Source organism: Motacilla alba, chromosome 1, assembly GCF_015832195.1.
Source record: "Motacilla alba alba isolate MOTALB_02 chromosome 1, Motacilla_alba_V1.0_pri, whole genome shotgun sequence".
NCBI lineage: Eukaryota > Metazoa > Chordata > Aves > Passeriformes > Motacillidae > Motacilla > Motacilla alba.
Genome location: NC_052016.1, coordinates 65,412,727 through 65,426,646, shown reverse-complemented (window position 1 = coordinate 65,426,646; position 13,920 = coordinate 65,412,727). Strand labels below are relative to the sequence as shown.

At 35.9% G+C, this 13,920-nt stretch overlaps 1 protein-coding gene across 1 annotated transcript in view; it reads right to left on the bottom strand.

Moving 5' to 3' along the window:
* Positions 1-13,920, bottom strand: part of VWA8 (von Willebrand factor A domain containing 8) — a 179,536-nt gene that overhangs the window by 14,367 nt on the left and 151,249 nt on the right. Inside the window, exons 38-41 of the mRNA XM_038156079.1 lie at positions 9,336-9,444; positions 8,432-8,588; positions 5,640-5,748; positions 782-907 (exon numbers count right to left, since the gene is read on the bottom strand). Of these exons, the coding sequence (XP_038012007.1) occupies positions 782-907; positions 5,640-5,748; positions 8,432-8,588; positions 9,336-9,444 (501 nt within the window). The remainder of the gene's footprint in view (positions 1-781; positions 908-5,639; positions 5,749-8,431; positions 8,589-9,335; positions 9,445-13,920) is intronic.

Here is a 13,920-nt window from a genome sequence, read left to right as displayed (position 1 = left end):
ACTCAGCCATTTAAAAAAAACAACTTAGTGTACTTAAAAATTGCAATCTGTCATTAAGTATTACTGTTAAATATTATGGACTAGCCTCACTAGTTTTGGCCACGTTTAGTTGGTCTGATTCAAGTGGTTTCTCTGTTGCTGACTAACATAGGTCTAAGTGCAAAGCCTTCTAAGGAATGGCTGAATTGGGCCATAGACAGTCAATTTTATCATATCTTAATGGCTTTTACTCACACTTTTTTTTTCTATCATAATTTTTATTCTTGTAAATCGAAGTATCTGTGGAATTTGAAATTATTTTCCTACCATGGAATAAGGAAAATACATTTGTAAAATGTAAAATATATTTTTTTTAAACTTCCAAGGGGATCAGCATATTTGTTAACAAAAATTAAGCTAGTGAGAAAATATTTTCCTTTTTTCTATAAAAGCAAAAAGAATAAATGTTTTCTTCTTATTGTCTTCTGATCATTAAAATGCAAAATAAGAACATAAAAAAATGTTGCACTAGATCAAATCTTAGCACTGCCTAGATTGGTGTCCTCTTTCTGAGGGTGACCAACAGGAAATATTTATGCAAGAATATAAGAAGAGGTACAGCAAATTTTCCATTCAGTGGTTGCCTCTGTGCCAGGGACATCCCAAGCCAGAGATATTTTTCTGAGTTTCTCATCCATTTAACCTACTCAAACTCCAAACAGATGCACTGTACAGCCACCATGAAATCAGCAAACTGGTTAAGCTCTTCTCCACCTTTCCCTGGTTCTTGTTAGATACTTACTTGTGGCTCAAGTTCTTCACGTCGTTTATATATGGCTTTTTCTCCTGTCAGCCCATCAATGATTTTGGCATCATCTAGCTCTCCAACAGCTTGGTGTCTCAGCCATTGTCTTTCTTTACCCTTGGCCTACAACAGAAAAGATGTGATGTGAGTGTGTGTCAGACAATGTAAGGCCTACTGCACATGACATACACATTAAATTCTTTGTAATGATCTGATAGTTCTGGCGTAAGTCAAAGAAATTCAAACACATGTTCACAGCTGTGTTGAAAAATCAACACTGACAAAGAACATGTTTCCTCTGTAACTTGGTCTTTTTTCAGTAGTTTCATTTATGGGAATATAACTGGGAACTGCAGAAATGTTAACCCTTCTTCTTGCAAATATGCTGAAAATGTGTGTGGCAAGCCTGTTCAGATACACATACAACTGAAGGGACACACAACCTGACCATTTGTTAGGCGTTTTCAATCCACACAGAACAAGAAAAAGTCATTGGGTGACTTAAAAAACTAAACAGTATCCATTTCATCCACTTTAGGCAATGGTAAATGGTCGGTTTTAAAACAGTATTAATAGTATAAACTAATTACAAGAGTCAAAAAAAAACCTGCTTTTAAAATCGTGATACTCAAGAGACAGCACAATAAGAACTTCTTTTATTTTAGTTGAAAGGACATTGGTTATCTACAACCTGACTTGATGAAAATACATTACAATCCATGAACTCAAAGATTCATGGAACTCCTCTACACAGAGCATGCAGTTAAGATTGAAGACTCAAGTGTTATAATATTATAAGCAACATATTTAAGCATGATTTCAAAGGTTAGCTTCATTATACATAAGGTAGAATAGATTCATAATACATAAGCTCCCCAAAAGACAGCAAAGTCTGTATATATGGGGTTTATGGTTTATTAAATTTGTTTCAGTCTTCATGTTAAAATTGCTCATCCTAGTAGTAAGTCCAACAAGGAAAGATAATTTTGAATTTGTATACATATAAGGCTTTTGCCCTCTCAGAAAATTTCTGGCCAGCAACTGGAAGAAAATCAAATATCCAACAGGACTCAAACTGCCTTAAACATTGACTTTCAGGAATGAAAATCAATTCTCCTCTGATGAGCAGGAAGTCTTATATTATAAATCCTCAGTAAACTGGAGGTCTGGGATTTGAAAGGATGAATCTTTATAGTTCTGTACAGGCAGGTCATGACTTCTTCAGGTTCAGAGAATCTTTGATTTTGCTTTGGACTAAATGTATGAGGTTTTGTTTCAGTGTGTAGAGAAGGAGTTCTGGATATCAGACTACTGCCTATAATTACTCAAGATTAATGGTCTACTTGCCCATGAAAATAAGTGGGCTAAGAAAGACTACAAAGCCACAGAAAAATGTTTTGATTAACAAAATCAAAAGCTTTACAAATGCTTCCCGATGGGAAGGAAAAACAATGTTTCCCAAAAAAACATGGAAACCTCAGCCTTCTAGTAAATCACAGAAGGGAAAGTTGAAAAGATTCCTGAGGTTGTGAATTCAGCCAAATGTGTTCTCTGATACATTTCCACGGTGCTGCAGTCAACTGAGCTTTAAGCCACTTTGGCAGTGGGGTATCCATGAGTTCATTTGTACCACCAACTAGGAATTTCTACTGTCATTAAATATGCCTGGGATGAAAGTTAAATCCCTTCTTCCACAGGATCACTGATCCCTTTGTTGCCTTCAGAGTCATATAACATTCACCTGCGAATTCCCAACACGTCCCACAAAAAAAACCCCTTTCGTTTAAAAGCATTTACAATTTTAAGAGAAAACCGTAACTAATATATATATATATATATATATATATATATACACACACCTTATTTTGATACACACCTATATACACCTATATATATACACCTATATATATACACACACCTTATTTTGACAATGTAGATACACACTTTTATGTCTGTAAATGTTAGAGAAAAAGTTGTGTATGTGAAGTTATCGCATCTAAATATGTAGCTTGTAATGGCAGAAGATGTATTTAACACTACCAGTTGTGGTCTGCATTTTTTCTGGGAGAACATTACACAAGTGCTCCCTTAGCTGCTGAAATCATGAAAATACTACTGACAGGGTTTTTCATATTTCCAGCTTTCCAAGCCATGCTTATTATAGGACTGCTACTATTTTACTCTTGCTGCTATGGCCAGACGGTTCCTGCATGGTCTAAATCAGACAGTGCCCAGCAGGCTCAGTAACTCAGGCTCAGGTTTGCCCAGTTTAATGTAGGGGCCTAAATGATGCTCAGAAGCTACAGGGTCAGTTGCCCCTAGTTCCCTCTGCAATAGTCAATAATTAGAGAAGTACTTTCTGCAAAGCAAGTTACTTCACATTAAAGAAGGTCTTTCTGAGTGACTGACTGACCATAACCTTTTGAATTTGGAGTTCAGACAGACAAGCTTCAAGGGAGAGAAGAAAGAGCCCATCAGTGACAGGATTTCCTGGACTTCTGGCTTTGCTACTTCTACAGAAGATAAACAAAAACTCATTATGTTTTGATAATGTTGTTCAAAGAGCTGACAGAGATCAGCAAGTTATAAAAAGCAAAATGAACAATGAAATTACATTCTCAGACTATGTTTATGTATCACTTTGAAGGATCTGCCTATTCCAAAAATTTCTTTCTGCTGCTACTAACTTTTGGCAAGCCATAGACAACTGGAACCATATCCCAGCTTCTTGATTATAGGGAGATAAAATTTAATCAAATTAATATATTTTAAACAAATCCACAAAAATAACAATAAAAAGGGGAACAATATATTGAAGGGAAAATCCAGATTAAATGAACATGGGTGACATATTTTAATTATGTGAACACAGTTTGAAACAAAGCAAACTCAAACATTTTTAAAAAGCTAAACATGTTCTATACTGAGATGACAATCTGGGATTTTCACCAAGTTAAAAACACACAGACAATCTGAGCTACAAATTTTACTGCAATGAACTTTGCCATTGGTTTCTTATTTGAAATATAAGGAATGACTGACTCATAACAGAAAGAAAACTGTTCTAGTTGAGAATTCAGGGTGTACACAGGACTATACAGAAAACAATGGGAGACAGATGCACAGCTCTTTGTGAGGGCTGGATGAATTACCATGCTGAAGAATTCAAACAACTTTTTTCCCCCCTCTCAAAAACATCACATGAGATGTGTTTGTACTCAGCTTCCTTATTAACAAAATGCATTTTTCAACTAATTATCTCCTATTATAATTTATCTTAATTTTCCTAGTTCATCTTCTAATAAAATCCTTACCAAAATCTATATAAAATTTATAAAGTTAAAAATTTTCTTTCACTATTGCTCTTATTCTTTGCCTAGCTTTTTCAAATTCAATAATTTGTTTTATTCATCATAAATTACATTTCCTAACTTTGTGGTTAGCTGTTACAGGTTTTGGCAGGAAGTTAGCAAAGTTTCATAAAATACTGCAGCTTTTAAGACTTTGCCTTGATATTAAAATGACCTTTTTGAAAAAAGGAAGAGGATATGCCTCCTTATATTAAAATATGTTAATTTTTTATTATGATTAACATGACCCCTGAATGTAAGAATTTTGACTCCAAGGGACAGATAAGACAGACTCAAAAAAATACTTCAAACTGAAGATTCACTTATTGACTTCATACCCAGAGTGTGCTTCCAACAGCTAAAACCCACCTAGATATAAATGTTGTAGTCAAAACTGAGATTTACATCCAATTTTTTTTCAACAGAGACCTGTCTTTATAAGCCAAAAGTCTGTGTCCTGTACTGAAATACATATTAAGTGCATGAATCACCTAATTATGCCCAACTTAAATGCTCATTACAGGAGCAGTTCTCTGAATTGGTACATTCATAATAAAACTGGCTAATGGTTCTTTGTGTATATATGTGATTATAGTAATGCTGTTGTAGCTACAAAGGTTTAAAGGTTTAAAGCAAGACCAGGGGATTGGATTTCTTTGTTCAGGAGGAGGCCGTTTATCATACAGAGTGATTTCTTTCTGTATTTCAGTTTTATTGCTAAAGACATAGCACAGTGACTAATAAACTAAGGTATATATACACTAGTGGTTAGTAGTCCTCAACAGAAATATTTATAATTAAATATGTCTTATAAGGAGTAAATAATGTTTCCTTTAATTTTCACTGAAGATTAGCAGATGCCTCCAAAAACTATGCACTTACAATTTTATTTACCCTGTACATGAAAACTAGCACTAAAAAAACCCAAAACAACCACCACACCAGTTACCAGAAGAAAGGCAAACTGGTGGTTTTAGTGAGTTTCCACTTAGGAGATTTGGGCTATACCTATTTCTATTACCAAGAGTTAAAAAAAAACCTGAGAAAAATCCATGTTTTCAGCTGCATATGTAATAAAGCTCCTACCTGGAGTGGGTGTCTCTTTTAACATCTATAGCATTTGCACTTCACAGCTAAAAAAAAAAATACTCTTGGACTGGATGTAAAGACAAAGACTGGGCTCTACACACTTCACAAATTCTTTTCATAATGTGTAGAATGTGTAGTAGTATTTTCTGTCACAAAACTGTGCTCCTGAGTAAGTACTTTCTGTAAGGTGTGGAATGAGAATAATGGAACATGTAGAGATGAGCACTGGGATTCACATGTAGGCTGCCTTTTAAAACAGTAGTATGAAACTGTTTTTCCTAACTGATTATAACCTGAACTTGCTTTTAGCCTTCAAAAGTATGATGACCAGATGTTAACAGGATATTAGCAGAATAGTATTTGGGGCCTAATGTAATGACCTCCCTGTGTTCCTTTATCAGAGAGCCTAAGATTACCTGCAGATTGTCCAAGATGATGCGGAGTGACTGAACTTGACGTCGGACTGCTCCAGAGAACCTCTCGTAAGTTGATGCATCATATTCACTCATCTGAATCTCCTTCAATCTAAAGGAAAGAACAAGGAGCTAAGAACAGTTTAGGAAACATGCATATCTTCTTCCATTTACTAACGTAAACTAAAAGTTAATTTACTTGGTAACAGGGAAATTTAGACTGCAACAAACACACAGAAGAGACGAATCAGAGAAGTGGCAGCTGCTCTTGTGAATTTTTGATAAGGCAGATGTTCACCAACGTCTATGGAAACTGTATCACATTAAAACTTATTGAAGTTACTAATATTTACTCTCTCCTAATATGCTTTGAAGTTTGAGAAGTAAATCAGAGGTTCTGAAAAATGTGATCAAATTTTGTTGGCTCAGGTGTTGCTATCAGTACATAAAAGGATCACGAGTTCATTACTTCACTGTCGGAGTATTTTAAACATATTTCAACACAAAGGGTAAGTAAAATACTATAAAATCTGTCCTTGAAGACCTAAAAATAGTATCTGTTTAAAATACTTATCTTTGTGCTTCATTAAATGAAGAAACCTTGAAACAAAGAAGTTTTAAATGAACATTAACAAAAACGTGCTCCCCCCACAGAAAATGAATCATGCACTATCCTGTCCAGTGCATGTGACAGAGAGCACACCTGCACCACGAAAACAGATACATGCTTTCTTTATAAGCAAAGATGTGTCCATTTCAAGTTCTGTACCACCTTTTGAACAGCATAGCTTAGCAGAACAGGTGAAATTCACCATTGGAATGTAATTACAGAGGTCCAACAGTGAAGAACGAGCGAGGGAACAGTCAGATATGCTGGGAGTGCCCACTGTTCAGTATTTGCCATGTCCCAAAATCACTCAGAGAGGCAGCAGTTGTGTACCTGCCCATCCCACCCCCAGCATGTGGCTGAGTTCAGTCCTGAGCTCAAACATATTGATCTATCTGTGCCCTGCCCATTTCAAGCAAGCACTTCATAACAGCATAATCTCACTCACACTGTTTAAAAAATACAGTGTTTTTCACTGAACTAAAAATGGATAGTAAAGTATGCATAGGCTAATTTTATTTCTAATGGCAAGTTTTTATAACACTATCACAAGTTAATTGCCTGGATCATAAAGTATACCTGAGAACTGCTGTTAAGACCAACATTTTGAAGATAATATTAAAATCAAACATCAAATCTTTGCTGTCTCTACCACAATGTCTTTTTATATTCAAAGTTTTGCATACACATAGTCATTATAGGCAACTCCTATTCATGAGAGGTAGGAAAAAGTAACTTTCAGTGCTGCACATTTAATTTCATGAATCCTGCCAACAGAGTTCAGAGTTCAGTATCTTCAGATCTATAAAAGAGACATTTTGTTCCAAACAAAAAGAACCTCACATGCCATTTTACTTTGCTGCACTCTACATAAATCCAAAGTGAAAGGTAGTTCAGAAAAATATCATGAAAAATACTGCATCTATTCCAGAGTAGCTGTTAATTTCATTTTTGTCAAATAGGGCAATTTAAAATATTTACCACTAGAAATACTATCTAGCCAGGAAAGCATCAATAACTTTTATATGAAATTTCTCCTCTCCAGATAATCCTGTATAAACAAAGCAGTGAAATCTGCAGTTTCCTTTTTCTTCTTTTTCTGTCAGCCTGAGGACTCCAACCTCCCTATTTTTATCTGTTAGTTCCCACAACTGGACAAGTGATACAGAATAATGATCCAAGTCAAATGTGGTTTCATAATAGGCTACATTTGCAGGTGGTACATGCCAGCCCACTTGGGTTTTGCAGGACAGGAATTGGTACCCCATGAACAGATACCCGGATGTTACAGGGCATAGCTGTACTGTTCCCACAGCATGTAGCAGTAGTCAGGAATATCCCCTTTTGTCTATTTTAGTAAATCACTACACAGGCAGTAGAAACACATCAAAGCATGCCAGGTGGACATATGCACAGACAGATGTACAGTATCCAAGACCATACATATCCATTGTTTCTATTATGAAGCAGCTCAGAAGCAATTTTGAAGAGGTAGGATGCTTACAGAATACCAGAGATTGACTTCAGAGTTCAGTTGGCAGAAGAAATCAATCTCTGTGCACATTCTGGGAAAGAGTTGATCAGTACTCACACATTACACTCAAGCCGAGAAGACCTGCTGTTCGTGTTAGTTAGCTGCTGAAGCTTAATAGTTCATATAACAGAATCACAGTATATTCTGAGGTGGAAGTCACCCACAAGGATCATCAAGTCCAATTCTTAAGTGAATGGCCCATACAGGGATCAAACCCACACTATTATTAGCACCATGCTCTAACCATCTGGCTACAGATCTTTCAAACAGAAGCAATTTGCTTGAAGTGGTCCATTTTGAAAGACACTTGTTAAGTGATTAGTTCCTAACAACATACAATCTGGATTCATCGTAATTCAAAGAAATTTTCATATAATCTATTTCTTTTAAAAAAGATAAATATTTACCTCCATCTCCTTCTCCATCTAGCTATGTTGTACTCTACCAAATCACACAGTCATTTTAACATTGTGGCTTAATTCAATAAAACATTCTATACATCTTGTCCAGAACAAAAAACATGGTCATCTCTGTTAAGTGATAATGAACATGGTAAGGTAGCTGATAAATGCACTTAAGAAAGAAAATTCTTTTCAGCCGTCTTTTTCAAACTCTTCTGGGAAATGAAATAACAAAGAAAGACTTTCACATTACCTCTGTTTGAAGGCCTTTTCAGCCATCTCTCGGGCAGCTCTCTTAACTTCCTCAGGAACAGCATCCTTTTCAGCTTGAGACACTTGGTAAACCCTGTGGCCAGCATCCAGTCGATACGGCCCACCTTTGCCACCTAACCCAGCAGTGTCTCGCCCACCTAAGGTGGTTGAGATAAAAAACCATTAGGAATATGCACTTGATAAAAAAATAAGAACAAATTTTCTTTAAAGCTTCCATTGTCATCTACACATATTCCAAAAATGTTGTTAACAATCCTCAGCTGGAATATTTATTGCCAAAGGTTTTCAAAACCTAACAGCTATCATGGTAAACAAGAACTCCCATAGAACACTTATGTTTATAGTTCCTCAAGACATGATACATAATGGTTTCCACACTGTACAAAGGGGACCACAGAGCATATAAATCTTGTACATCTCTTCAGAGCTCCTGGTCCCAGACTCTGTCTTCTCCCTAGAATTTGTTGGTTTACACTGCTTCCAAATCACATTATCTTGTGACCACTATCATGACCTATTAGAATTAGGAGGTACTTTGCCTATTCTGTGGACCTCTTGCCTACACTATCTAAATTTTTGCAGCTACAGGGACATCTAAGAGAATGGCAAATGTCTCAGCCTAGTTTGTGTGGCTGCAAGCTTCTTGTTCTCTGTATGGCCAGTAAAAGGAAACAAAAAATAAAGTAATTGAAGAAGAGATCTGCCACATACAGTTTAAGTTAGACATTGCAAATACTTCTTTTCTCTTCTTTTACTGGCAACCTGTATTGGGTAAAATAGATCTAGGCAGAGGACAGCTTTGTATAAAACCATTTTTGACTGGCACAGCACCTCCCTTAGATATCTGTTAATGATTAATTAAAAAAACAAAAACAATGAAAAACCTGTTCCACCAGCCCACATATTTCCACCAACATGTGGCATGTTGTCTGGATCCACTTTTCCATGTTTGGGGGAGCTGACATCCAAACCACTTTCCCTTTCAATGGTTATCTGTAAGAGAGAGAGATATAAATATCTCTTATAGTAAAGAAAATACCCTAACAACCTAATAATAACATACTATGTATGCTGAGCAGCTGTAGGACCAGCATTAGTTCAATAAATGCAACATTCCACCTCAGAACACAGCAGAGTAAAACAAGGCTCCTAAGTGGCATATTAGACTCACACCTTGTCACCATGATATTTTATGAAAATCCCTTTGCCAGGATTTTTTCTCCTGAGAAGCTGAGAAGCCTCAGAGGAAAAGAAAAACAATAATTATCTGCTGCTGTAGAATGCAACAGGTGCATCTTTGATTGGTCCATGTGAGTTGTTTCTACTTAATGACCAATGACAGCCAGCTGTGTCGAGGCTGTGAGTAGTCACGAGCTTTTGTTATAATTCCTTTCTAGCCTTCTGATGAATCCTCTCTCTATTCTTTTAGTATAGTTTTAGTATAGCATTTTTAATACAATATATATCATAAAATAATAAATCAGCCTTCTGAAACATTGAGTCCAGATTCTCATCTCTTCCCTCATCCTGGGACCTGCAAAAATCCCACAACACCTGAACTAAGGCTACAGCCACATCTGAACCCTTCTGTATTCTGTTCATATCCACCAGAAACTGCTTCCTGATAACTGCCCAACATAACTCAAACTGTCCCTGTAGACAAAATCACCTGCAGTTCAAGCACTTCTCAGAGTATTGTATATCCACAGCACTGCACATCCATTTACACATTTCATGTGCACCCAACTGCAGCCCCTCATTCCCTATGGATGGATAGATTGATGTTCCTTTCATGAACAGTGACTAAAGAGATGAGACTCGCCAGCAAATGGCCAGTTCAAATGACAGGCTCATGGAGTTCTCAACTCTGCTGCCTGGACCACAGAAGTTCTCCCATGCTGGTTTTCCAGACCTGTCTGCTGACGGCACTTTCGCCGCTGACTCACGGCACAGCTGAACGCCCAACAGCTGCCAGATGGTCAGGGCTGAGTCAATGTAGGCTGGGGCTGGACTTAGGTGGGTGACTGAAGGCAAAAATACTCTTTCCCGTTATGAACTCTGAGTCATGTAGTAAATCAGTGAATCATATGTGAACTGCCCCTTACTAATCTTCTATAATTTAGTGCCACTTTATATTTTTTTTAACAAAACCCAGTGACTGAGCTAGAAAATTAAGGTCTCTAACCACTAAAAATTAACTTTCTTCTTATCTACCATAATACATTTAATTTGCCAATGAATTTAGATGTCCCAATAGCTACGATTTATTGCCTTCTCAGAAGTTCACTAGCATTATCAGGGTTTTCACTATAGAGCAGTGAATTCACTGTCTTGCAGACTCAACTTCATGCTGACATGAATTCCACACATGTTTTTGAACTGAAAACATATGCTCTAACAACACTGGCCTGGCAGCTATTCAAAACATCATTTTCTTTCCCTTTACAGAATTTATATCAATTCAAAGAGGTACAATACATCCTCTGTGAACCATGTCATTAGTGTAAAATCAAGATCTAATCTGCTAAATTACATCCATTTAACATTTGTATAGGGAGAAACATGTAACCACAACAGCATGCTACCCTTAGGGTTATATTCTTTTTTTGGTTTAAGAGATTTCCTCTAAAATAAACTGCTCTTTTTTTTTGCATAACTGGTAGATTTAAAAACTATCAAAAACACTGGTTAGCAAGACTTGCTGAATTTAGTTTAAAACAAAATTATAAACCCAAAATGATAGTTTCAACCCCATGAAACAAAATAAAATATTATTCTGTAATGAGAAATACGAAATTAGGCAAAATTTTTACATGTTCATGCTTACGTATCTTTTATAGAAAAACATTCCTTCTTCTAAAGTACGCTATATGAAACAAACATAACTATAAACAGTGATGCAAATGTCATATTCTATTTTTGTCAAGTTTTTCCATTGAAAAATTCCACTAAACATTTTGAAATACAAGCATTGCTTAAATCTTCAGTGAAAATGTCTGTAGACAAAAGAGCTTTGGTGCCCATATATCTTTCTCAAGTTGTTCACAAATAGTGTTTCTAGTACACGTACACTAGATAAGTTTCTAGTATAAACTTATTTTACAACAGCATTGATCTGATGAAATCTGATTAAAAGCAGGTATTTGTAACTTTGAAATGGCATGTGGTTAATAGAAAATCTTCTATCTTATAATGATTTTTTTTGCCTTCTCTTCTTGAAAGAACACCAAACATCCAACATTTAATTTCTGTTAAAACTTTGATAAAAAATTGGCTGAGAAAGAAGAAAAGAAACAAGGGCTAGAATCTATCATACCTTCAGTATGCGAGTTCGTCACTATTTTTCTTTTTATGTATAGTTAATAGCTGAATGGATAAAATAACTGAAAATTCAATCATACTGGAATGGAACCCTACCAGCAGATGTGTAAATGTCATGCCAGTGAATTGCAGCAGTTTTATTTTCTTTTCTTTTAAATATCACGTATGCAGACAAAAGGTAGTAGAATTTTGATAACTCTGAATACTTTAACAACCAATTTTTATTAGCACTGGTTTGCTGGGGTAATTATTTTTCAAATTTACCATATACTTTGAAACTGCATTATATTAGCACACTTCAGAATCCTCTGAAGACAATCTTCTGGATATATTTCCCTGGTTTTTCTTTGAGCTCTTAGATAATTCCCTTAGTGACTTGTCAGATATTTCCTCTTCCCATTCCCATATCTATGGAAGGTAAATTTACAAGTTTCGGGGTAATTTTACAGCCAACAAATTGTCTCTACTCTGAAAGCACCTCTATAAACTAGAAGTTAGACTATCAAATACCTATATTAGAATTGAAGACACATTTTACAAATAAATAAACAGCAAATCAATGAGCCTTGACATGAAATCAGAGGGAGGATCAGGGAAAAAACTGAAGAGAAAAACTTTCAGGCAATGATAAACTCTTCAGCATGACAAATATAAAGATATGGACGAGCCATAGGTAAGTGACCCCTCTGAGGACTGAAGGAATTCTTGACATTAGAAACTATTGGAAACTATTGGAAGGGGAAGAATCCAAAACTGGATGGATTAGGAACCTGAGAAACTGAAGAACACTCAGCTGGAAATACCTAGTTTGCATAGAGTGAGAAGGAAGACAAGAAAAACAAGTACTAAAAGCAAGAAAGGACTCAAGCAAATCTAAAATGCACACTAGCTTTGCCAAGCTTGTCTCACTGTAATTTCTACAATGAGTTTTCTATTTCTATTATGATGGGTATTTTTCCAATACATAAATTATTTCCTTGCTTAACAGTTGACCTGTCCCCTCCTGAATATTTTCCATTTGAATCTAATTGCAAGACTTCTAGAAACTTATTTCCTTTCAAAAAGTTTTGATTAATCACCCCTTCTTGAGAGAAATATGTGCTCTTCCCAGCTATACATGTACTGAAAGGCACTATTCATTACTGCATCACTGTGCAGATTCCATACTGCTCAGTGTGCATATTATGGCTTTGTGAAACAACACACAAATTCAGTCTTGCAGCCTTGAGCTCCAGCTATGAGGCACAGGTCAGAGAAGAATAGCTGGAAAAACTAAATTTTCCCCTCTGAAAGTTCCTTTTGATTTCCAAAAAAACCCACTATTTCCAAAACATTCAAGGCACACATACTTCAACTGTAAATTATCTAAACTTGTTTATATATATTGGTGATTCACAATCAGAGTGTGAAAGCACTTTTTCACTCCCTGTTTGGGAAAGTTTTTTTTCAAAGTCTTCATCACACAAGTAGCACAACTATCCTCTCCTGGAATGCACAATTCTTATTTTATTCTCTGTAGAGTTCCAATTGTTAGTAATCCTCAATGATCTCAGTCTCTGGTTTCAAATACTTTTGTTCTCTCATTTTCTTTCTATATTCTCAGGCACTTATAGCAATAGGTAATAGGTACATTCATAAGGACTATTGTGATGCAGGCTCTGTAGGTATTTCAAATTCAATGAAACAAACAAAATTTTGAGTGAGAGAACATGAACAGTTCAGGTCAGAAGGATGCCAAAGGGATGTGGTTTTCTTGCGAGGCAATGGCATGAAAGATGTGCTTAAGAAAAAGGGAAATTAAGAAACAACAACAAATACCAAGACTTGTTAATGCTTTGACTGAATTTTCTGGTCCTGCCTCTTACACATCCATTAACTCCTGACAGTAAGGGTAGCCAGGCAGGAATAGAACTAAACACTGATTTTACTTTCAGTGAGAGGTACATGGCATCTGAACAATATGCTCCAGATCAGTTCTTTCTGAAAAATATGAATGTATGACAAAATGCTTTTATGTAGCTCCACTTTTTTTTTTTTTTTTTCTTCCTTTTTCCTGACAACACTGGGATTCTAAGAGCAAACTGCATAGGGAAAACTGATACAAAATATTCTAAAATAATTGATCTTAGAATTCCTTCATGAAGAAGA